The following is a 26,546-nucleotide window of genomic DNA, read 5'->3' as shown; positions in this document are numbered from 1 at the left end:
AACCTTTTGGAGAGCTGCCGGGGTGTGGTCTGTCTTGGAGTTCTGTCTACTCTGCTGCAAGGCAGAAGAGACCATTCTGGGCTGATGGCGCAATGGCCATCAACTCTAATCCCAACTCTAATCCCATTGCAGCGGGGTCTTTCTCAGGACCTGCTCTGTGCTCTGGTTCTTCATCAGGCACACCCACTAGATCTTGCTGTCAATGGAGCGGATCAGGAAGGCAGCTTTTGTGCTCTTCTCATTCTGGACATCGCACTTGTGGATGCTTTGAGTACACTCAGTTCTGGACATAACGAAAACATCACCTGAGGTCTCAGGAGAATCCTGCAGGCACCCTCCAGGAGAGCTGCAAGTCTTGACTCAAGATTACCGTGTGAATGCGCTCACAGTGCAAATGCCAGCTTGCCAATGAGGGGCACGATTCACCAGGAGCATCCCATATGAAAGAGCTCGTGTGGGAGTATGGTGGGGTTTGTCTTGTATTCCTGAACGTTGTTGGCTAAAACCTCTTCATTATTCTACACAGCAAATGTCAGGCTTACCCACTGACACTTTTTTTAATCCAGGAGGAGGTAATTTTGTGAGTTGTTGCTGGTACGTGCTAAAAGATAAGTGAGTAAAATGCAGTCGGGTGCCTAATGTTTGGAGTCATTTATTGCCCCGTGGTATTGCTCCTTCGTATTAACCCTTTTCCTGCTTGCAAGATTCAAATGACTTCATGTAATTGTTAGCATCAGCTGGGTTTTTTGGTACATCAGCTGGTTTTTATACTAATAATGTTGCCCTGGGACACACGAGAGCTTTAGTCTTGTGTTCTGGGAATCTGAACTTGGGCTTAAGCCACAAGACGGTAGAGCAGGTGGGAGCATTCGTGTTTGCATTTTGGCTTTGTGTCTCTACTATTTTGTGGGGTGCTGCAGCTATATAATATGCACAGACACATGTGCACGGAGATTATTAAATGACTTGATTATTCAAAATAGGCAAGCAGATACTATCCTGTGAGGTGCTATTTCAAACAAGATCAGCAAAGCTGCGGATTCCCTGTGAAGTTGCCGTGCCTTGCATCAATAATGCACCAAGGGAGATGAATGATCTATTGAGGGCACTGCCTTGATGGGCCGCTGCTTGGCTTCCTCCTCCTCCTCCTCCTCTGCTGCCTTACAGGGGAATAAGGAGCCGCCTTCGTCGTCGTGCATTTCTCCGCTGTAGGAATGGAGTTGTCAACAATATGTTGGGAATTGGCCTCAGGAGCAAAATTTCACGGAGGGGCAATTGATGTGGTTTTCTTGATTCAGCCATTGTGCTTTCTGCAAGACCCCCACCCCACCCCCACCCTGAAATCATTGCTGCCTCCAGCTTGCATTGATTTCTGCACTCCTCCCTTTTCATTGATTGCTGTGACTTTCTCCTTCCTATGGATCCAGATCCCTAACGGCTAGTGAGAGAGAAGATGATGTAACGTGGCCCCTCCCTACACCAGTTCTGTGGCCTCTTCAGCATCTCCTCTTGCAGACAGTTCGCTCTTAAAACATCACACGCCCAATGGCAGTGCTTGTGCTTCTGTTTGGGCTGAGATCGCAAGGCAGGCTGTCCAAAATCAGCTTACCTTTTCTGTTTTTGTGTGGCAGAGCGCTCGGTGGCTGTCTGTAGTCCCCTCAGATGCAAAATGACCTGCCAGTTGACCCTTCAGCTGCTGAGTGAAGAACATTTAAAATGGCTTCTTAATCCGTATTTTGAAATGGCCTCTTCTCCATCTTTCCCATGTGCATCCTCTGCACTGGCATGTCAGATTTGGGGTGGGGAGGAGAATCCACCTTTCAAGGACATTGAATGCTGCCTGCTGTCAGCCCTCCTGGCGTTCAGATGCACTCAACACAAGTAGCGCAACCAGGGGCGGATGAAGCCTCTTGCTGCCTGTCGGTGGCCAAGGATTTGCTGCCCCCACTGCCGCAGCGAGGGTAGGGCTGGCGAAGGGAAAGTCCCCCTCTATTTTTCTTCCAAAAACCGCTGCTGTGCACAGTGGCGGCTGTGGGGTGGGGGCCATGGGGAAAGTTCCCCCTTTTACCTTTAAAACACTTCTATTCAGTGGGATGGGGCGGCAGCAGCTGCAGCAGCGGGTAAGGGTGGTGGTGGTGGCGCTAGGGGAAAGTTCCCCCTTCTACCTTTAAAGCAATGCCACTGTGCGGCGGGGTGGCGAGGGAGAGCTCCTCCCCACCAGCCCCCCTCCTCCATCCCTACTGACCACGCGCCCCCATCTGCAGCCCATAATGGGCCTTTCTCTGCCTCTCCTCACATTTTGCCGCCGTAGGCAAGTGCCTACTTTGCCTCTCCTGAGACCCGCCACTGAATGCAATTAAAACACCTGACTTGAGTTTATAATTTCTGTGGACCTTGAATATTTGATGGCTAGAATGAATTCAAGCTCTTGTGTGGCTCCCAGTGTGCAAAGGGCCTCCCTACGGAGATTGAGCACCTGGAAGGCGGAGGTGTCGGTGTGCCCTTTCCACTACGTTGTGATTTTTTCCAGCTGATGAAGTCAGGGCATAGAATTCATGAGTCTCTGTTGGATGAAGATTTGATTGGCAAGACCTGTAAGGTGGTTCCTTCACTTCAGCATCTTTCTGCGATGCTGGCTAAGCTACCACACTTGGCTGTCATTTTTTAAGCTTTATTTTTACTTACCCTATTGCCTTCTTCCTCTTCCTGGGCAACCTGTCCTTTATCCTTTCAACAACGGCTTTGTGAAATAGGCTAGGCTGGGAGACAGTAACTGGCCCAAGGTCACCAGCGAACTGGGCTGCTTTTTGAACCCAGGTCTCAACACTTGAACTCGGGGACGGCAGCCTTGGCTCTCCAACTTGTTGAACGACAACTCCCATCATCTCCAGCCACAGTACATTGTAGACAACACAACGCAAGACAAGCCTAAAGGCTGAGGCTGTGCTGGGATCTTGGATGAAAATTCCAAGTGGCTTCACCAGAAGCTGAGCTTGCAACGAGCCCAAAAGAGCTGTGGTACATGAGGCACACAGATCCCTATGCTAAGAGGGCCAGGTCGTTCTTGGAATCCTAGGTTGGATGCAGCTTGAATGAGGTCAGAGTCGGGAATACCAGGGGGTCCAGACAAGCCTTGTGTGCACTGACAGAGGCAGCATGAGGAGGCAAGAGCTCCACACTGAGCAACATGCAGGTTGGTTGGGCGGGTGAATAGGAACGCAGGAAGCTGCTTTCTACTGAGTCAGACCCTTGGTCCATCTAGCTCAGTATTGTCTACACAGATTGGCAGCAGCTCTCCAAGGCTACAGGCAGAAGTGTGTCTCAGCTCTATTTCAGAGATGCCAGAGAGGGAAATTGGAACCTTCTGCATGCAAGAATGCAGGTGCTCTTCCCAGAGTGGCCCTATGCCCTCAGGGGAAGATCTTACAGTGCTCACACATGTAGTCTCCCCTTCAAATGCAAACCAGGGCAGATTCTGCTTAGCAAAGGGGCAAATAATGCTTACTACCACAAGACCAGCTCTCCTCCAGAATGAGGATAGCGATCAGTGTTTCCTCTAATGAATTCCCAGATGTCGTTGACTACAACATAATCCCCAGCCAAAGGCCATTGCAGCTGGGCATGCTGGGTGTTGTAGTGAATACCGTCTGGGAATCCGTGTTAGAGGGAGCACTGATAGAGATGCCTGGAGTCCAGCAGGGGCTTTGCTGGGGTTGCATCTGGGTTATCCTCTGGTGCAGGGATTCCCAACGTGTGGGTCCCCAGATGTAGTTGGACTTCAATTCCCATAATTCCCAACCAAAGGCCACTGGGGCTGGGGATTATGGGAGTTGAAGTCCAGTAACATCTGGGGACCCACACGTTGAGAAACCTTCCTCTGGTGGACCTCCCCCTCCTCCTCATGCTTTCCCACTTTGCTTCGTACAATTGACAAAGTAGGTCATTGTCTGGCCGCTGCTCTTGAAGGTACCACCGCTCTTGGCAGTTGGTTATCCTGCTGCTGGAGGGCTGTGTTCCAAAGCCAGATGCTCAGTGCTTCATATTCCCCAAGCATTGGGGAATATTCCCGTTGGAAAACCACGACACTAGAGACTTGTTGGCCCTGACTCTGCAGATGCCCTGCAGCTCTCCGTGTAGGCAGAGTGGCCTCGTCCGTGAAAGTCTTCTGACAACTCCCGGAAACGTCAAGTCCAGTTAACATCAATTAGGGGAAGGTGGCAAGACTGGGGGTGGTGGAGGAGAGCGTGTATCCTGACTCTTTTGGGGTCATGCTTTCCACTTCTGTTTCCTAATAATATACCAGGGGGAAGTGTGAAGAGCCTGGTTGAGAGCTGCTGCCCAGCCTTTTCTTGAGACCCTCCCAGAGAAAAGGTGGCATGTTGTTGTCACACCAGTGCTGTTCTACTTGGCACTACAGAGCAACATGGGAGGGGGGGAAGAGGAGAGCCTCTTGTCTTACCTCACTAACCTCTTGGGGTTCTTTGAGAGTGCCAGCAGGCAAGTGGATAAAGGTAGATAAAGGATAAAGGGGATCCATCTAACAGGAGTCCCTGTTAAAGGGAACACTGATCGCTATCCTCATTCTGGAGGCGAGCTGGTCTTGTGGTAGCAAGCATGAATTGCTCCCTTTGCTAAGCAGGGTCCACCCTGGGTTGTATTTGAATGGGGAGACTACATGTGTAAGCACTGTGAGATATTGTGTAATATGTGTGTGAGCACTGTAAGATATCCTTAGGGGATGGGGCTGCTTTGGGAAGAGCACCTGCATGCTTGCGTGTAGAAGGTTCCAAGTTCCCTCCCTGGCATCTTCGAAATAGAGCTGAGACACACGCCGGGTTGACATAGTATACTTAGACTTCCAAAAAGCTTTTGACAAAGTGCCCCACCAAAGGCTCTTGAGTAAACGTAGCAGTCATGGGATATGGGGACAGGTTCATGTGTGGACTGGTAATTGGTTGAAGGGCAGGAAACCGAGGGTAGGAATAAATGGACAGTTTTCACAATTGAGGGAAGTAAGAAGTGGGGTCCCTCAGGGATCTCTGCTGGGACCCATGCTCTTTAACTTGTTCATAGACGATTGAGAAATTGGGGTAAGCAGCGAAATGGCCAAATTTGCAGATGACACTAAACTATTTAGGGTAGTGAAATCCACAACATTTTGTGAGGAGCTCCAAAAGGATCTCTCCAAACTGGCAGAGTGGGCAACAAAATGGCAAATGCGGTTCAATGTAAGCAAGTGTAAAATGATGCATATTGGGGTCCACTAGTGGAGGGAGGCCAGTGGCGTTGCGTATCCGGCTGCCACAGCACCCTCTAGCTCTGACGTCAGACATGGGTGGTTAGCCACACCCCCTGCACCTGACGTCAGACACGGGGGCATGGTCTAGCTCCCGAACCGCTTAAAAGGTGGCCCCATTTGGGAGCTGAACCACTCCCCCCCACGTCTGATGTCAGACGCGGTGGGCATGTCGGGGCCATGAGGTATGGCCCCTGAGGGGTGGCGGCCCGGGTTCTCTGAACCCAGTCACTCAAGGGTGGCTACGACCCTGTTGGAGCCAAAAAAAACCCAACTTTGCATATACATTGATGGGATCTGAGCTGTCAGTGACTGACCAAGATTGAAATCTTGGGTGGACAACTTGTTGAAGGTATCGGCTCAGTGTACAACAGCTGTGAAAATGGCCAATTCCATGTTAGGGATCATTAGGAAGGGGATTGAAAATAGAACTGCTAATATTATAATGCCCTTATTCAAATCTATGGTGTGGCCACATTTGGTGTACTGCGTACAGTTCTGGTCACCATATCTTAAAGATATTGGAGAACTGGAAAAGATACAGAAGAGGGCAACCAAGGTGATCAGAGGCCAGGAGCACCTTCTGTATGAGGCAAAGTACAGCAACTGGGGCTTTTTAATTTGGAAAAGAGGCGACAAAGGGGAGACATGATCAAGGTGAATAAAATTATGCATGGAGTAAAGAGAGACGACAGAGAGACACTTTTCTTCCTCTCTCCCAACACTAGGGGTCATCCCGGGAAATTTAAGACCAACAAAAGGAAATACCTTTTCACACTGTGCATAATTAACTTATGGAATTATCTGCCACAGGTGATGGCCACTAGCTTGGATGACTTTAAAAAGGGCTTAGACAAATTTATGGAGTACAGGTCGATCAGTGGCTAACCCTAACCCCTAACCTCTAACCTCCAGCCTCAATTGCCCGGGGGCCACAGCAGGAGAGAGGGCATGCAAATACCTCTTGCCTTTGGGCTTCCAAGAGGCATCTTCTTGCCCACTGTGTGAAACAGGATGCTGGACTAGATAGGTCTTGGGGCCAGTGTTCTCCTATTTTTTTTCCCCAATTTGTGTGTGGAATGAGTTTAGTTCTGGGCGGTAGTATCAAGGCAGGATGTGTACACATGCATTCAGAGTGAGACCTTCTTGATTAAACCTGAGCAGGTTCTAACATTAACTGAGCAGACACATGTGAGAGCATGCCACACGCCTTGGAGGGAACACTGCTTGGGCCTGATCCAGCAGGTCTGTTCTCATGTTCTTACATTCTCTGTTCCAAGGAGCTTTCAGTCTAAATCTTGATAGTGGGAAAGATGATGGAGCGGAGACGGAGGAGAGGCAAGAGAATAAGGTGGGAGGGATATGAGCAAAAGCTGTTGCGTGTGCTGATGCTTGGCTTTGGTTGAGGACTAAGGGGTTATACATACATACATAAAAGCAGGCTTCAGAAAAGGTGAGTTTTAGGAACATAGGAAGCTGCCGTTTTCTGAGTTGGACCATTCATCCATCTAGCTCAGTCTTGTCTACCCAGTCTGTCAGCGGCTTCTCCAAGGTTGCAGGCAAGTGTGTGTCTCAGCCCTATCTAGAGATGCCAGGGAGGGAACTTGAGACCTTCTGCTCTTCCCAGAGCGGCTTCATCCCCTGAGGGGAATATCTTGCAGTGCTCACACATCAAGTCTCCCATTCAGATGCAACCAGGGCAGACCCTGCTCAGCTATGGGGACAAGTCATGCTTGCTACCACAAGACCAGCTCTCCTCTCCAAACGGGCCAATTGGGGTCGCGGAGGGGGTAGGGAACCACTGATGCAACAAACTATTTTTTTGTTTTAAAGTTCTCAGTTCCTTTGTGCAATGCTGCTAGCAGGGGAAGTGCAGCTAGGGCTGAAAGTTGACCCTTGTGCAAGAAACAGAATGATAATATATTTTTTTAAAAATCGTGGCTTTACATATCAACAGATCCTCGATTTTCCGAATAAGCCAGCCAATCCACAGCGCGTGCGCACACACACAAAAGGATTAAACATGAACATGTCTGAAAAATAAAGTGTGATGAAAAACGAAAACAAATACAATCGAAATCAAAAGCTGAAAGCCGATGAAAATTGCATTGCATCTTTGCGCCAAAAACTGGGTGGAAAAATTAAAAAAAATATATTTCATAGAAAAAAATTTTCATGAATGGGACAACGGAAAAATACAGCTACTTTCCTGCAATGCATATACAATGTTATAGGGCTACAGCACATCAATAAAATGCGAAACAAGGCATTGGAAATATGAACGGTACCGTGCTAACAGTGCAGCAACCATGATGTCACAACACGGGCAATACGGAGGGGCCACTTAGTGGACACGCGAAACTGTTGTAGTGTGTAATCTGGAAAGCGCCCAGGTTCTCTTCCACTAAGCTGTGGCCCCATCCCCTGGGGGAATATCTTACTTACAGCGCTCACACATGTAGTCTCCCATCCAGATGCAAACCAGGGTAGGCCCTGCTTTACAAAGGGGACAATTCATGCTTGCGACCCAAAGGCCAGCTCTTGTCCCAGTTTTGAGGGGGTATTTCGAAGGCAAGGATGCCATGTACCACTGCTAAGGTGGGAGTTTCAGGCCTAAGGGATAGTCAGGGAGAAAGAGCAGAAGACCTTTGAGTGGTGGCTGGTGATGGAGATGGGAGGCAAAAAAGACACAGGGAGGGATATGAATAAGGGCAGAAAGAGAGGGGCCGGGAAGGCCATGAGAAGCCTCGGGTCATCTCATGAAGGGTTTGCCAGTCTACCTGCTTACAAATTCTTCCTGTACTGAATCAGTAGGTAGGGCGAAGGGATGTTCCCCCTTGGTACTGAAGGGTACTGAAGACGTCTTGAAACCTCTTGCCAGTTTTCTGGGTGGGGCATGGCCAGCCTTTCCAGAGAGCATTTCTTTTCGACACCCTCAGGGACTTGGTCCTGTCTCCCATCTGAATCCTTCCCAGCTTGTCACCTTCCTGCCTGGGCTGTGTCGTCCGTAACTAAGCAGGGCTCCCGATGGATGAAATCTCTTCTTCCCTTCCTTCATGAAGTTGCCAGGGCCCATGCTGACCTCTGAACTATTTGAGGAGGGGCAGGGATTGGGGAGCTAGAGCACATGTTGCTGCTGCATGATCCTCACCCCGCTCCCCTACACACACACACACACACACACACACACACACACACACACACACACACAATATCTTTTCTCTGCCATTAGAGCGGAGCTGCAGAACCTTGGCCCGCCAGCTGTGTTTGGTCCACATCCAAAAGCCACAGTTGCCAGTAATCGGGGATCATGGGAGCTGCAATCCAAAATTTGCAGCAGGGCTGAGGTTGTGCAGCCCTGCTCTAGAGAGGGGTCACGCTGTCCTGTGGTATAACTGGGAGAAGGGAATATCTGCTTCATGAGCAACTGCCACGGGGCAGGTGGGTGCTTCCTGATTTTCCCTTGTCCTTGTCTGCCCTTCCTTGAGCCCCTCAATATGATCCCTCCAGACCCCTAACATGAGATCTCCCCCCCTTCTTTTTAATGAAGAATGCCAGCCAACCCTCAGAAAGAACTCCTTTTGTGTAACCTCCAGTGCATTGCCTAAGGGCTGGCAGATCGTCACACACTTCTCCTCCTGAAGATTAATATTCTCCTCTTGTTCCATTTCTCTCCCCCGCACCCTGGTCTGTTTTAACAGCCGGAAAAACAGCAAGAACCACTAGGTGCCGATTCTGAGCCGCTCTTAAATGGAAGCTTCCTGATTTTAAGATAGCTAAATCCCGAGGCACCAGGGTTCTTCCTCTTCTCGTATTATGCAAATCGCCGCCTCGCTTTGATGTCCCTCATTTCATCTATTTGGGTGCGCTCTGGAATTAATAGCATTTCTCCAACTCATGACTAATTGGGTGGCTCTCTTTCTTGCCACCACTTCTCGTGCGGCATGTGAATTTGCAGCTCTTTGCCGGTGGGACTTGGAAAGACGAAACTAGGTCAGCGGCGTGTGTGTGAATATAGGCTGAGAAACTGGCTATAATCTCAGCATTAAACAAACCCGGCTCTGAATATGCTGCGGGGGTTTGCTATTTTAAGCACTCATCTCCATGATTGCCAGCGCTTGCTGCCGAATAAACATACATTTGCGGGAGCCGGCAGAAGCCCTTTGTTCTCAAATCGACCACGCTTTCCTCTCGATTGCTTCTGAATGGCGCTGGTTTAAGAGACGCCCGTCCTGTGGCTCCATGGGTAGAAGTGGCCGGGCAGGTGCCTGTGGAAGTGACCAGAGACGCCGCACCCGTGGCCTTGAATGGCTTGCCTTCTCTTGAAGACTTAGGCAGGCAGTCGCCATTTCTTTGTTTCTTTGTTTATAATTTTTTTTTTTTAAAAAAAAAATTAAATAAATAAAACACAACATGTTCTTTCTGTGTTTCTTTCTTTATAAATAAATATAAATTTTCCTATCCCTAGGGACAGCCATTGTGGTATACTGTATTTACATGTATCCAAGACTAGGTTTTTTCCAAGTTCTTTGATATTAGAGATCAAGAGGTCGTCTTAAATTCTGAGCTCTGTTCTTTTCGAGTAAATGCAGGCATAACCTTCATTTTAAAGGGGTGGGTGTGTGAGAGAGAGTGAGACATTCAGAGTTGTCTTCTATTTGGAGTAAATACGGTAGTGGTGAGGGTTATAATCCTCATTTAGCCCTGAAGCGCCCGGGGAGACCTTGGGCCAGTCACTAAATCTCGGCCTCCTTCATCTCAAAGGGGGCTGTGTGGATTAAGGGAAGTAACCCGCACCCTGTACATCACCCTGAGCTGAGGAGTGGCAGCATACAAATGTGAATAGTAATGGGTTGCAGTTTGAACTGGAACCATCTTAAATCTCCCCTTCCCTAGGGGGCAGGGGGTGGTGGGAGCAGCTGCAGGGCAAACTTCTGTTTGTTCCCCGCTCGTGGGTCTTGTTCCTGCTCACATTTCCTCCTCTCTCCTTGCTTCAGCATCCCTGCTTCTTTCCCTATCTGTGCCAACAGCAAACCGCCTCTCCCGGCTAGGGGCCAGGCCTGTGGTTTTTCTCTCTGAAAAACCCACAAATTGAGCCGGGCAATTGGTGAGCACCCGATGCCTGGCCCTCCTCCATCAAGCATTAGGCGCTGTGCACGTTCTGTGCGATCGCTGATGGCCAGTCACTTGGGGGAAAGGCAGATGCTAGTTTTTTTTAGCTTCTATTTCATTTATTGTTCAATCTATATGCCACCTTTCATCAAACGCACCCCAAGGTGGTTTACAAAAGTTTAAAAGCCACAAAATCACATTGAAATATTAAACACAATGAAGACCATTAAAATACCAATAAAAAGAAAGACAGCACAGCAGGAAAAGAGAGATTGACCACCCCTAATGACTTGAGTTAGCAAGCCAGAGGTTGCCGGTTCGAATTCCTGCTCGAATATTCCCCAGACTATGGGAAACACCTATATCGGGCAGCAGCGATATATAGGAAGGTGCTGAAAGGTGGCATCTCAGACTGTGCGGGAGATGGCAGTGGTCAACCCCTCCTGTATTCTGCCAAAGAAAACCACAGGGCTCTGTGGGCGCCAGGAGTCGACACTGACTCGACGGCACACACTTTACCTGTAAGGGATAAAGACCTGAATAAATAAGAAGTTCTCAGTTGTTTTTTAAAAGCATCCACAGACACCGGTGATCGGACACATACCGGGAGACCATTCCAGAGCCTGGGGCAACAACAGATTGCATAATATAATATAATACATGTTGTTGTTGTTGTTTGTTGTTATATATTGTTATATCTAATGCAGGGGTGGGCAAACTTGGCCTTCAGCTGTTGTGTGACTACGGCTCCCATCTTCCCCAGCTACAGTAAAGTGTGGCTGGGATTATGGTAGTTGTAGTTGAACCACAGCTGGAGGGCCAAGTTTGCCCACTCCAGATCGAATGCCTAGTCTGTTGCTTACCTCAGTGGCCTGAGCCATTTTGCTTTTAATAAAATGCACTCGTGTTTCCTGGCCTAACCCTGTTCTCCATTGCTGCTGTTGCCTGTCAGAAGTTTCTGCCTTTCTGCATGCTGCCATCTCGTCTGATGCGCCAGGCTGTGTGTGGTGCTCAGTCCTAGTGCGGAGGCTTGGGTGGAGCACCTGAAATGTGATCTACCAAACATGTGGGCTAACTACTACTACTTCTTCTTGCCCCCATTGGCTTTTATGGCCACAGTGATTTCTGCAGCGCAGATGATGAAGCAAGCAAATCAATCACGGTGTTGTGTGTGTGTGTGTGTGCGTCCTGAGGCACACAGTGCAGGGATCAGGCCCTGGTTGATGTCCTGAGCCTCGCTTAGCTAGTATTTCTGTTTCTCTATAGCATTTCCCCACCATCAGGGGACTTCCGGCATGCTTACAGTGGCAGCATAAATCAACCATGTTACTACGTTTTCCGTTCCAGTTAACGCAACTGTTGTTGGCTTCCATCTGTTCAGAAGCGAGTTTCCCTCTCTCACTACAAAATTAGGGTGGGCAATATGTTTTTGGGGGAGGTTGAACTGGGTGCTGCTTGGGAGCGGCGTCCATCCTAACCAGTTACCCGTATACAGAGTTTGGAGAGGAGGTGGGGGCTGTACTACAAGGGGACTTGAACATGGGTCTGTGCCAGTCTTTGTAGACAGACGGGAGAATTGCTTCAGACTGGAGGATTGTTCGAGAATTGCTCAAACAGGTGGCTGGTACAGCCAATGAGCTTCAAGACCATGTTGGTCAATGAGCTAATTCCTTAGCTCAAAGGAATTGCACTCCTTTCCACATCAGATACTACAGGTTTGTGTTTCCTTTTCAGCATAGTGTATAAATCAAGCTCCCACCAAACAGAGAAATTCTTAGCATTACAAAACTTCCCATGTACTGGCTGTTCAGCTCTCTTGCTTGGATACCAGAACTGTGCTGAAAGACAACTTCCAAGGTTAGGTACAGATTGGTGCCCACCAGTAACTGGAGTGGTGAGAGAAAATGCACGTATGAAGCTGTCAAGAGATTTTCCTGTGCAAGCCCCACTGAAATGAATAGGAGCTGCTCAGGGGCCCCACTTCAGTGGGGCTTGTGCCGAAGAGCCTCCTGGCAGCTGGACGTGTGGTGCACTTGTCGTTGTCGTGCATCGGACCTTTATTCAGTTTAGCTGAGCAGTGTCTACTCTGGCAGAAGCTCCCCAGGGCCTCCAGTGTGGAGGTCTTTCTCACCATCACCTGAGAGCTCATCTTTTCCACTGGAGAGACTAGGGATTGAACCTGGGATCTTTCCACACGCGGAGCACGTACTTTGCCCCTGCACTATGGCCTCCATTGCATAGGCATGTCTGGGAAGTTCCCTTAGTCTAGTAGGAACCCTTTTTGTCCTTCTGAGTGAGATGTCTGGGGGGCACTGAACACCCAGGTAAGTTCAGGCAGTCTCCATTTAGATTGCAAATGACGATGCAACTTTAGGATGTACGCACATCTTGATCGGGACCTGTTTCTTCTATAAAGGACCAGAGAGCTGGGTGGTGTAATTTTGAGAGCCTGGGGTTGTTCCTTACATGCAAGAATCTTTTTTTGGGATCCCATCTAGAAGCTTGTTGGAAAGAGAGAGAAAAGCTTGCAGAGTGGAATGCTCGCACCAATGAACTGCAATGTAGCCTAGGCCTGTCCAACGAAAGCCACAATGAGAGCAGACGGGGCTCATTTCCCTGGGTCAGGTTAGCAGCCCCACCAACCTGTAGAAATGGTTGGTCACCTGCTGCCCATTTTCCTCCTGGGCTTTTGTTACAATGAATACTTTTGCACCCCGAGGCCTGCACAGCATCTGAGGGGAGCTGCTTTAATCTTTAGCAGCTCTTAAGCAGAGGACATCCTCCTCACTGTATTATTTGCATGGTCCCCCTGCTTCCTAAAATGCCTTGCACTTTAGGGAAATCCCCTTCCCTGCTATTTAGAGGCACAGATGCTTTAATTGCTTTGCATCTTGCAAATGTTGTTTTTGCATGCTTGAGAAGAACCACTCTTCCAGTGGCACTACAACTTGCAGGGGGCTGCCCTGAAGCTGTATTTGTGATCTAATGATGAACTGCAGAGGTTCCTAACCCTGGGGCCCCAGAAGTGTTCCCTCTAGCAGGGATTCCCAGATGTTGTTGACTACAACTCCCAGAATCCCCAGCTTCAGTGGCTTTTGCTTGGGGATTATGGGAGTTGTAGTCAACAACATCTGGGAATCTCTGTTAGAGGGAACACTGTTCCCCAGATGTTGGACCACAATTTGCTTTGGCCATTGTGGCTGAGGATGATGGGAGTTGTAGTTCAGCAGCATCTGGGGCTCCAAGGTTGGGGACCCCTGGGGTAGTGTACTGCATGGCTCCAGGAAGGCGCACACAGGTGGTCAGTTGGCTTGGGTCCAAGGTTTGTAAGAGATCGCTGCCTTCTTCACCAAACCCTCCGCCTATTAAGATCATCTGAGGAGGTCCGGTTGCGGTTGCCACTGGCTCTGTTGGTGGCGACTCGGAACCGGGCCCTTTTTAGAATTGCCCTGGGACTCTGGAACGTGTTTCCTAATGAAATTAGAGTTTCCCCTTCTCTGAATGTTTTTAAGAAGGACCTGAAAATATGCCTGTTCAGTCAGGCTTTCAATCTGTATTTTTAAAAGTGTTTTAATTGTGTCAATGTTTGTAATGGTTTTTCAGATGATACACCGCCCAGGCACACTATTGTAGGGGGCGGTACAGAAATGTAAGAAATAAATACATTGCACAAAAGTCCTATTGAGGAGTGTAGTACATCAGGACCTTTTTATTGTTTCCTAGCCAGTATAGGTCTCACTTGAGGGTAGAGGACTGAACTGTTGAGAGATAGCACCAGGATTCTTGATGCAAACTTAGAAACGCTACCGGTAGTAATTAAAAACAAGCAACCTCTTGCAGATAATAGGTGTCACACAACTGCAAGCACGGGGCGCTTACGAAGGAACGGCGATGCCCTGCATTGCAGCCCCATCAGCTTATACAGGTGCCAGAGTGCGCCACATTCCCTTGTGAGGTAGGTCAGCTAGTGTCACGCAGCAGAATCCCTCTTCACCCACCAAGTGAACTGGAGCCAGCCTCCCCTCTCTCTTTCTGCCTGCACCAGGGTTCCCAACCTTGGGCCCACAGGTGGTGTTGGACTACAACTCCCACAATCCCCAGCCATAAGTGGGAGTTGTCTGCAACATACGGGGGCCCAAGGATGGGAACCCTTGATCTATCCTCATTTGCCGTGGTTTTGAGATAAAGTGAGGTTACCTGGATGCAAATGTGATAAACAGGAGTCTAAGGGCAGCAATTCTATTTTTTAAAAAAATGCTGCTTTTAAGGCGTGTGTTGGCACTCAGTGCTGTAAACTCGTGTGACCCTTAAATATGTCATGGTGGCACAGACTCCTTCCAAAGCACCACACTGACAACAGCCCACCGACTAGGTCAAATGGGACTCTGGTGGGAACAAAGCCGCACAGTTGGGGATAAAGGAGTGGTTGTCGGTGCCGGACTTCCTGCTTTGGCTGCAGAAGAGCAGCTGCAGGCCTCCCCAGAAGTAAAAACCCCATGCAAATTGTTGGAGTCCACGGTGGAGCATTTGATGTACCAGCTTTGCACTGCCCGGTCTCAGACACAATTCCCTTTGTTCATTCCTATTGGAACTGTTTACGTGGGCAAGCCTTGTGGCTTGCGTTGTCACTGGCAGTAGCTGTCTCTGCCGTGCCCAGAAAACATTTCCGTGGTCAGGGGTTCTGCCTCACGTACATGGAGGTGCCAGTGGCAACTGGATTTCTGCGCACAATCCTCTGATCTAGTAGGAAAACGCGGTGTTGGGTTGCATGAGATCTAAATCTGCGGCTGTGCGGCGTGGCTAAGAGAGCAGCTTTTTGGGATGCCCCATCACCATTTTAAGACTGGCTAAAGTTACAACGAGGTAGGACAAATTGGGGAGTGTGGTGCTGCCAGGAGACAGATCATTCACAGGCAAGGAGCAGTAATGGAGTTGTCCTGGCTGGCGTTCTGTGTGTGTGTGTGATATGAGAGAGAGAGAGAGAGATCTATCTGATGCACTTACAGGCAGACAGAGGGGAATATTCCAGGTACCTCCCTGCTCGTCCTGCCCCTCAGAGACTTGCCAGAATGCAGACTTGAGCCTCTTTTTGCCAGAATGGTAACATTTGCAAGGGGGCTGCTTTCTGGGTTGTGCGGCACAGCGGGGTGCTTCTTAACAAGTTGATCCCCCCAGGCTAGAGATCTGTGAATGGAGTCGACTTCCAGCTCAGTTGACGTTGTACACTTGCCAGCTGGGCGGTCCTCTTGGCATAATGGCCGAGAAGTGAGCCCATGTGTCTCCCTCCCCTCCACGTGCACATGATGTGTGAAGCGGGTCTGATCTGCTTGCTTCCCCCTCTTCCAAAGGGCCTTGGCCTCCTGCTTTGTGCCTTGGCTTCCATTTTGCAAAGGGCAACTTGAGCATTTTTCTGCTCCTGATTCTAAACTGGGACCTGCAAGAGAAAGCTTCCTTAGCCTTCTTCACTGTTCCTGACATCAGGATCTGCTACCCCTCACTCAAGGCTTCCTTGATGCAGCCTGAGATGTTTCACTTGGAAACAAAGTCGGCGTTTTACAAAACAGTTTCTGACTTTGAATGTTGGTGCTTTAGGATTTGTGCCTGTGCTGTTGTTGGGTTATTGTTTTACTTAGGATCCTAGGAAACTGCCTTCTACCGAGTCAGACCTTTGGTCCATCTAGCTTAGTATTGTCTACACAGACTGGCAGCAGCTTCTCCAAGGTTGCAGGCAGGAGTCTCTCTCAGCTTTGTCTTGGAGATGCCAAGAACCTTCTTCATTCAAGCACATGTCTCCTATTCAAATGCAAACAAGGACAGACCCTGCTCAGCAAAGGGACAATTTATTCTTGCTTCCACAAGACCAGTTCTCCTCCACCATGCACAGGGTGAATACAGCTAGGCTTTCCAGGATTCCATGGAATCCTTTGGTTTAAGGTCAGGCATCCACACATAGTTGCCGTAGTGAACATAAATTTCACATATTTCTTAAACCGTGGTGCAAATCTGAACACAAACGCATTTACAGCTCAATAGAGCATTTACAACATCTAGGAGGGTATAAGTCCTGTAAAATTTTAGGCAACTTGAATTTAGGGTTGCCATATTCTGGCTTTCCAAATCTGGGTGCCTAATTTGCATACTATGTAAATTGGCTGGAAAATAATTTCTGAGCAGAAGAGTGACTGCACGTTTTGCTCCACAATTCTGCTTCTACAAGGGCTAGAGCTTAGCTTATCTTTCTTTCTTTCTTTCTTTCTTTCTTTCTTTCTTTCTTTCTTTCTTTCTTTCTTTCTTTCTTTCAATGAAATCTGAAATCTGGGAGAATCTGGATGATATAGGGAGCTTCAAGCAAGCTGCGTGAAATGCTTGAAATCTGGGTGAAACCCAGAATTTTGGGCGACATGGCAACTCTACTTGAATTCTACTAATTTAAGAGAGGTAATGAGTAAAGTAAAGTGTGCTGTCAAGTCAATTTTGACTCCTGGCACCCACAAATCCCTGTGGATTTCTTTGGTAGAATACAGGAGGGGTTTACGATTGCCTCCTCCCATGCAGTATGAGATGATGCCTTTCAGCATCTCCCTATATTGCTGCTGCCCGATATAGGTGTTTACCTGTGCGGATTTGCTTCTGCTTGTTAGTCGAGCATTTTCCCGCTGCGCCATTAGGTGGCTTAAGAGAGGTAATACCTGGGTTTTTTTAAAATGTAAGGGATACCTTTGCTTGTTCCCTCTGCAAGCTGTCGTGCATCTCTTTGTTGCACTGCTTACACTTGACACACTTCCCTTTGTACCCAGGGAAGGCATTTATTCAAAGTATTTCCAGATGATGATGATGGTAATAGTAATAATAATGGGGAAGGACTCGATGTCTGGATAAAACAAACCAGTTAATAACATCTGTCTGACTGTGTAAACAATAATAATAAATGCAACAAATGCAAGATCTAATAATAACAGCAGAATTAATAAGTGAAAGAGCAAAGAAAATTAAAAATTGGACTGCACCAGGCGACAATGAACTGCATGGCTTTTGGCTTAAACACCTAACAAGCCTTCATAAACAACTATCAAAACAGTTCAATCACATTTTGCAAGGAGGTGATATTGAACAATGGCTAACAACTGGCAAAACTCATCTCATCATGAAAGACCCAGCAAAAGGTGCAGTTCCAAGTAATTACAGACCAATCACCTGCCTGCCAACCATGTTCAAATTATTAACTGGAATAATAGCAGATGAAGTGATGCAACACTTCTTAACTAACAAACAGCTTCCAGCTGAACAGAAAGGAAATTGCCCGAACACCAGAGGCACAACAGACCAGCTGCTGATTGACAAAATGATTTTAGAAAACTGCAAGAGAAGAAAAACCAATCTAAGTGTTGCATGGATTGACTACAAGAAAGCCTTCGACTCATTGCCTCACACATGGATACTAAAATGTTTAGAAACAACTGGTGTCAGCAAGAACATTCAGATATTTATTTTAAAAAGCACTGAGCTTGTGGAGTACACAGTTAACAATCAATGGTGAGACACTTGGACAGGTTAGCATTAGAAGAGGCATTTTCCAAGGGGACTCACTATCCCCTCTGTTGTTTGTAATTGCCATGACTCCACTTTCACAAATAATAAACAAATCAGGCCTCGGATACCAAACATCTAAAACATCAAGTAAAATCAACCATCTGCTGTGCATGGACAATCTGAAGTTGTATGGAAAGTCCCAGTCAGAAATCGAATCACTGCTAAACACTGTCCATATATTCAGTAGCGATATAGCAATGGAGTTTGGACTAGACAAGTGTGCTGCATTAATAATGAACAGAGGGAAAATAAGAAAAACAGAAGGAATAGAACTGCCCAATGGAAGCAAGATCAAGAACCTTGAAGAGAAAGAACATTACAAATACTTGGGCATTCTCCAGGCTGATAACATCGCATACACTGAAGTTAGAAGAAAAATTGGAAGTGAATACATTAGGAGAGTTCGAACAATCCTCAAGTCCAAACTCAATGGCAGGAACACCATACAAGCCATAAACACCTGGGCTATACCTATTATCATATACAGTGCAGGAATAATAGACTGGACCCAGGCAGAGCTAGAGACGCTGGATCGTAAGACCAGGAAAAAAATGACCATCAATCATGCTCTGCACCCCCGCAGTGATGTACATCGGCTATACCTCCCTCGCAGCTGACATGGAAGAGGAATGCTGCAAGTCCATCAAACAGTAGAGGAGGAGAAAAGAGGCCTTGAAGAATATATCAAGGACAGTGAAGAAGATGCACTTCAAATGGTCAATAACAAGAAACTATTCAACACCAATGAAAGAAAGCAGGCCTACAAGAAAGAACAAGTCAAGAACCGAGCAGAAAAATGGAAAAAGAAGCCCCTGCATGGTCAATATTTGCACCATATAACTGGAAAATCAGACATCACCAAGACCTGGCAATGGCTTAAGAATGGCAACTTGAAGAAAGAAACAGAGGGTTTAATATTGGCTGCACAAGAACAGGCACTAAGAACAAATGCAATAAGAGCAAAAGTTGAAAAATCCACAACAAACAGCAAGTGCCGCCTATTATCTATAATAATAACAGCAACAGCATTGATAATAAAATTCAGCCATCCCAGGTCCTTGGGAAGCACTCAATGTCTGGATAAAACAAACCAGTCAATAACACCTGTCTGACTGTGTAAACAACAACAACAGCAAATAAATAATCTTTATTTGTTAGCTGCCCCATAACACATTGTTCTCTGGGCAGCAATACATACAATAAAAACACATAACACATTAAATCATAACAGACAAAAGCAAGGTGAAAATAAAATACAAAATACAATACAAAGCAGCATTAAAAATTCATTTTAAAATTGGTTTTTTAAAAATAAGATAAAATCTGACTTTAAAAGACCTGGGTGAACAAAAAGGTCTTTACCTGGTGTCTAAACAAATACAATGACAAAGCCAGGCGAACCTCACTGGGGAGGCCATTCCGTAAACGGGGTGCCACCACTGAAAAGGCCCTCTCCTTAGTAGCCACCCGCCCCACCTCATTTGCCAGGGGCACCCAGAGGGTGTCTCCTACACCCAGATGCTATGACAGTGTTTTTCTGGCAAAATGTGGAGCAATACAGGAAGCTTTGTACTGAATAATGCCTCCCCCCCCCGCCCGCGCTTTTTCTAATTTACCTCCTTAAAAAAAAAAAAAAAAGAAGACAAACACATATTGTCTGTCTGTCTTAAGTCCTCTGCCTTCGCCCAGCCTCACCACAAAACAACCACTCTACTGTTCAGCCTGTGTCTTTGCCCATGTAAAATAGACTTAGAGACGGAAACTGAAAGCCCAGAGATTTCTAAAAGCAAGAGCCAGTGGTTGCTCGGCAGACCACAGCCCTGTTCATGAAACAAATGCCCCTGTTTGATGGGTAGTAGGTAACTTTAATCATGTTGTTCTTATGTGAGAATTGGAGTATTTTATTTACAGTCTTTTTAAAAAAAAAATCCAATTTAAATTTAAAACTGATTTTTTTTAAAAGTCAAATTTTATTCACCCTGCAATGTGGGAGCCACTTATTTATTTATCTGTCTATCCTATTTGTGTGCCGCCTGAGGTATATATCTCTAGGTGGTGTACATAATCCAAATTATTATTGTGAGTGTCTGTATTATTTGTGTTTGTTCTTTTGTGTTGTGAAAATTGAATAAAAAGTATAAAAGGCAAAAACAATATAAAAAGAAAATAATAATTAAAATACTTTCACAGAATGAAAACAATTCACAGACTAAAACAAAACAATATCACAGTGTAAAACAATTAAACCGTTTAAATTTGGTTTTAATTAAATGCTTGAGAAAGCAGATGTGTCTTAAGGGTCTTTTTAAAAGCAACCAGAGATGAGGAAGCTCTTATTTTGGCAGGGAGTGCATTCCAAAGCCCTGGGGCAGCCACAGAGAAGGCCTGGCCCCGAGTCGCCACCAGACCAGCTGGTGGCAACTGTAACCGGCCCTCCACAGACGATCTTAATAGGTGGCAGGGTTCATGGCAAAGGAGACCCCCTCTTCAGTACCCTGGAGCCAAACCATTTGGGTTTTACAGGCTTTTCCTGTCCTGCTTCATAACTTGATATAGGCAGTGGCAAGGCTGTCTATACCAAATTGCTTGGTGGTAAGAGATACTCTGCATGTGCTCAGAGACACTGAACATTTCCACTGGTTATTAGAAATCATAGGTCTTTACAAAGCCCAGACGTAGTTTGCAGACTGTTGGTTTCAGATGTTTTAAAGGCTAGGTGTAGCTTTAGACACGTTCCTGTCATGGTCAAAGAGGACAAGTGCAAACATTAAAGAGAGGTTTCAGGTGAAGTTTTGACTGGTCTTAAGTTTTTAGATCTCTAGAGAGAAGCAGCCTCTTCAGTTTGGTTCAGTTTGGGGTCATCAGAGGATTGCAGTGATGCTGATGACTTAAATGCTGAAAGTCCCAGAGTCTGGTAGCCATGAAAGTAAAAACTGCGCATAAAAGGCTTGTCTCTCTGTGGCGCTCAAGAAACGAAAATGGTCCCTGTGAGCAGGTGTTGAGCGGAGTTGGGCTGGAATCTGCAACTTGCTTTGCAACAGTAATAGAATCGAGTGCAGCCAGAAAATAGGTGATTTCTGAGGATTGGCACCTTATGTCAGCTTTTGGCCTGAGCTGGAAGGGCTGGGTACTGGTGGAGTCCTTAAAGGACCATGAAAAGAACCCACTGATGCTCAAGGTCGTGCCCATTCGGCAACTGATCCCCCACGCCCAAGAATAATACATTTTGGGATGCAGCATTGGAATATAAATTGGTAGCTAAATACTATATGAAGATCTGCCAAACAGTGGGCTAGTGTCGATGTACAGTACAAAATAATTGCTTCCATTTAAGGGGCGGGGGGAGATACTTGTAAATGAGACTAACCAATTTTTATTTATTTATTTTATGTATTTGATTTCTATACTGCCCTTCCAAAAATGGCTCAGGGTGGTTTACAAAAAGAAATAATAAATAAATAAGATGGCTCCCTGTCCCCAAAGGGCTCACAATCTAAAAAGAAACAAAAGACAGACACCAGCAACAGTCACTGGAGGTCCTGTGCTGGGGGTGGAGAGGGCCAGTTACTCTCCTCCTGCTCAGTACCACGTTAAAAGGTGCCTCTTTGCCAAGTTAGCAATTAAATCACAATTTTGTTGTGATTTAATTGGATAGATTTACTATTAACTCAAGGAGTCACTAGAGCCAACTACTTTGGTTTTGTCCCATCGGCTTTATTCCAGCTGTTATCAGGAGTTAGATTTTGTTGGAGTAGGCTACATTTTGCTTCTATATAATCTTCAGTATTGCTGGTGAAACACCTCTATCGGGCAGCAGCGATATAGGAAGATGCTGAAAGGCATCATCTCGTACTGCGCAGGAGGCGGCAATGGTGAACCCCTCCTTTATTCTACCAAAGACAACCAGAGGGTTCTGTGGGCGCCAGGAATCGACACCAACTCAATGGCACACCTTTACCTTTACTTTATTGTGGTATTTAGGACTAATTAGACATTGATTTGTTTGTCACAGGTTTAACAGATTTGCAAATTATATGGTATTCAAAAGGGCGATTCCCACGATTGCCTCAGGAGGGCGCGGAGGGAAGGCTGCTTTCACTTCACCTCCCCCTGCCCCCCACGAACAAGCGGGTCCTCCTCGGAGCGCCCCCCACACACCCACACGGGCAGCTCTGTGAAGCACAGAGCAGGGCGGAGGGATCTGGGGCTGGGACTTGTTGTCCCAACCTCCGGGCACCTCTCAATGCCTTGTCTCAAGCAGGGTTAGGCTGGCTGTGAGAACAGCCTCAAAGTGTATTATGTACATAATCTCCGTCTCTGCTACAACTCCGTGAAGCAGATCAGTAGTAGCATCCCCATCATAATACCAGTGTGGGTCTGAGGTGAATTTAGATGCAGGGATTTTATTTAAAATTGGGTTAAAATTTTATTTTCTATTTAATTGTATTGAGAACACAGTTGGGTGACAAAATGAATTCAGCTTTGACCTCTATAAAGGAATGCGAAAGTATTAACTGAATATTAATGGGATAGCACTAGTATAAGATTACAGTACAGAGGAAGAATTGTGGTCATCCATATTTCTCTTGTACGGTATGAAGTAACACAGGGTATGATCATTCAGCAAAACATAGTAGCGAGGATCTAATATCATACTAAAATATTCTTGAATTTTTCGGTAGAAAACTTATAATTTTTAGAAAAATATATTGATAAGAGGATTGGAGAGCTGTAAAGTGACCAGAAGAGAAATTGTATGGATTGGAAAGCAAATATGTAGTTGAAGTCCAAGAACCCAGGGAAGGCCATGAAGTATTAAAGAGCTGACTTCTCCATCAAAACTAATAAGGAATAATATTGGATAGAAATAACGATTTGGAGAATAAACTAGGAAAAATATTGTGATGGGTTCCAAAGGAAATAAAGGTAAGCATTTGGTAGCCTTTGCAGACTCAGAGATTGGTACTTTGAGGCAACAAGCCAGCATTTAATCTGCTTTTGGGCTAGATGCCCAGGATCTGATGGGAGACCTGAGAGATACGTTTGATTAAACTTTATGATGAGCTAAAATACTTGATCCTATAAAGCATAGGAAGCGGCAGATATTGAAATGAGAAAGAACTTGGATGTCAGCTTGACTAACATTCCTCCCATTGGAGGAAACGTTGGAACACATCCTAATTTTACTTTTCAAGAAGCCAACTGCTATTGTAGAGTTCACTTTGAATTAATTCGTGTTGGATGAAGGACCAACAACCTGCATTTCAGAAGACACGTAGGTTTAAATGGCAAAACCCTCTTCCCAAAGAGACTCAGGAACTGATTGGGTTTTTCAAGTGGTGAATGGCCCCACAAGTAAATCTGAGAAATGGGTTAATATGAATAGTGCTTTTCTTGCTAAATGTTGAGATGTAATGGTTTTATTAGATGACAGTGTTGCAACGTCGCCTTCTGTCAAAAAACAAGGCCGTTCTGCTGGAGGAGAGTTGCTGCTGGGTGTCTTGTAGATCGCATTTCACAGCAGACTATGAGACTGAAAAGGATTGACCAGCCAAAAGGGTCTCGTACAGATCCAGTGTGTTGAATCGGGCCCATGCAGCTGCACCACACCCAGGTGTGCATGAGTGGCCATTGCACCAAGCATTTATTGCAGAACCTGGAGTTGTGTAGCCCAGACCAAACTGCTGAAGGGTTGCTCTGGTGCAAGTGCTGGTGTAGCAGAATCAGAGCCCTCCTGGGTCAGACCAAAGGTCGTATCTGGTCCGGCATCCTGGTTATCACAGTGGCCAACCTGATGCTTCTTGGAAGCTTACAAGCAAGCATATATTGTAGACCTTTCCCCGTTGTTTGTTCCCCAGCAGCTATTAATCAATGTCCTATTGTTCAATTTTCCTATAATGATAGACATCTTCTCTGGGGCTGGGGCTGTAGCTCAATGGCAGAGCATCTGCTTTGCATGCAGAAGGTCCCAGGTTCAATCGCTGGCATTTCCAGGTAGGTCTGGGGAAGACTGCCAGCTGAATGTTGGAGAGCCACTGCCAGTCAGTGTAGACAATACTGAGCTAGATGGACCAAGGGTCTGACTCGGTATAAGGCGGTTTCCTAATGTGAATTTGTCAAATCCTCTTTTAAAACCACAAGGACCATTGTGGCTGGGGACGATGGGAGTTGTAGTCCAGCACCATCTGGTCATCAAGTTTGGGATCTCCTGATGTAAGCCTCTTACCATAGGGAAGGCACTCATTGGTTGTCTTCTGCATCTTTTCCAGGGCTACAGTATCTTCAGGCATGATAACCAGCCGTGTTCCCTCTACCAGGGATTCCCAGATGTTATTGACTACAACTCCCATAACCCCCAAGCAACAACATCCCCAGTTGTAGTCAACAACACCTGGGAATCCCTGTTAGAGGAACACTGGTAACCAGAAGTATATATGTAGGCTCACCATGGATTTGTCTAAAGGCATTACATTATTAGCCTTTTAATTTTATTCCCTTTTCTAATAATCCCTGTTGTAGAATTAGCCTATTTCATAACTGCTGCACTTGTGAGTTGATGGTTGTCCAACATTGCTCCAAGGTCACTTTTCCGGTTAGTCAATGATAATTCAGAACCCTTCAGTGCATATATGATTTTTGGGTTTATTCACATAAACACACACACACACTCACATATGCATCACATTGTACACTTAACACATAAGTACATTGAACCTAATTTGCCATTTTGTTTGAAGAGCTCTTTTTAGAGCCCCTTGCAGTCTTTTGGATTTTAGCCACCTGCAATAATTTAATGTCGTCTGTAAACCTGACTGTCTGTCTTCACCCTGACTCCCGATAATTCATGAACAGACTAAATTGCACTTCTCCCAGTTCAGATGCTTGATGTGCCCCATTGCTTCCTCCTCTCCACCATGAGAACTGTCTGTTTATTCTAACCCTCAACTGGAGGATTTGAACTGAACTCCCTTTCTGACAGAACTGATGGCTTAGTTTGACTGTACGTGTCCTGGCCCAGTTAGTAATAATAATGGTGCTGCTGTTTTCCTTTCACTTTCCAGTGTCCCCAGGAAAGATCATGGATGAGCAAATGTCCTACAAAGAGTTCCTGGACCGCAATGACTCGTGGACCATGGATGACAGGAACCCTTGCTTTGACTCGCAATCAGCGTTTAAGCCCATGGATGTGTCAGGTAAGAGCCTGCGGTGGGAAAGAACTCCAGTGTTTATCCTCCTGAGAACGTGGAGGCGTCTGATCCTCAATTTTTGTTGAAGTCCTTGCTCTGTCACATCTTTGCTTAATGAATAGAACAATGCCCTATTCTGGGAAAACATAATTCAGGAGTAAAAACATCTTCTTTTACATGGAGCCTGGCACGAAGTGTTCTTTGGGACGGGAACTGTGGAAACCAGACACTGTTGTATAAGCCAGTCTGAAACAGAGATGTTTGCATGTGAAAGCGCTTGCAGGCACAGGGTTTGTTTCCATGACTTGACAGGTTCTCTTGGACTGGCTTCTGCAAAAGATTTGTCCTTCCCACCCCTCTCCAGTCTGTTGACCACCCCCTGCTTCTCCCCCGGACCAGCAACACCTGTTTAGGTTCTCCTCCTCCCCCTCCTTTCCATTCCTCAGGTGTATTTCTCGATTACTGAATGGCAGTTGTGAGTGATGCATCTGTTTGTTTTTGAGTCAGGATCCTAGAGAGCGCTGTGCAGGTGTGCAAAGTGCTTCCTTATAGCGGAGTTGTCTTATAGCCTTGTCCCACGACCACAGCATGGTTATCGCTGCACTTTCCACTCAAGATCCGTTTCCTTGGGTAGGCACCATCAATGTGCACCCATAAACTATGTGAATTTAGGATTCTCTCTCATGCCACTCCCCTCAAAGTTGCATTGCAATTACGTTGGATTAGACATCTGCGGTCAACCCCTCTTTCCTTCCTGGTGCCTTGATGCCTCCCCACATAGGGAATGTGAGCTGGTCATGCCCATTCCCACTGCTCGTGGCTCCTCCAAATAGGGCAAGGGGTTGGAGGAGCTCCTTGAAAGCCATTCGAACCCTAGAATGGAAACATTATTTCTGCTTCCTAGCAAGGGCTGGGGTGTCTGTGCGATCAGTTTCCTATCCTTAAGGGGTGGTGGTGGTGGAAAGGAGCGTATGCTAGAACGTCCGTCTTCAGCTTCTTTGTGCACTAGCTCCTCCTTGCCCAAAGCCCGTGCATCGTGCTCAGACTGGTTGATCCCTTAATAACTAACTTGGACTAGCAGAGCTGTCATGGGCAGTGCGGCTTCCATCACAGTGGCCAGAGCATTTGCATGACCAAATACTCGGCACAGTATTTAATGCTACCGTGATAATTTGTGAGTGATGGAACACAAAACAGTTGGTCTTGCTGTTCTCCCCACCCGCACCTGATGTTGGAGGCCTGCTGGTCCCTCTCTGTGCAGCAGCTATTGCTGCTGATTTGCATCGTCACCTGCATGGGCAGGTACTCCCTGGACTTGCAAATCCTTTTACAACACAATTTCACACAGCAGTTGGCTCAGA

At 46.6% G+C, this 26,546-nt stretch overlaps 1 protein-coding gene across 19 annotated transcripts in view; it reads left to right on the top strand.

Moving 5' to 3' along the window:
* Positions 1-26,546, top strand: part of MAP4 (microtubule associated protein 4) — a 242,992-nt gene that overhangs the window by 118,066 nt on the left and 98,380 nt on the right. For 18 of the 19 annotated variants that reach the window (XM_053263541.1, XM_053263530.1, XM_053263538.1 and 15 more), the window contains one exon: positions 25,060-25,191. In XM_053263541.1, coding sequence (XP_053119516.1) covers positions 25,060-25,191 — 132 coding nt within the window. Of the gene's footprint in view, positions 1-15,080; positions 15,272-25,059; positions 25,192-26,546 lie in introns of those variants that run through there. The other variant, XM_053263543.1, reaches the window with a different exon arrangement.

This window comes from Hemicordylus capensis, chromosome 6 (assembly GCF_027244095.1).
Source record: "Hemicordylus capensis ecotype Gifberg chromosome 6, rHemCap1.1.pri, whole genome shotgun sequence".
NCBI lineage: Eukaryota > Metazoa > Chordata > Lepidosauria > Squamata > Cordylidae > Hemicordylus > Hemicordylus capensis.
Note: the sequence above shows the minus strand (reverse complement) of the source record. Positions and strands in the feature narration are given on the sequence as shown.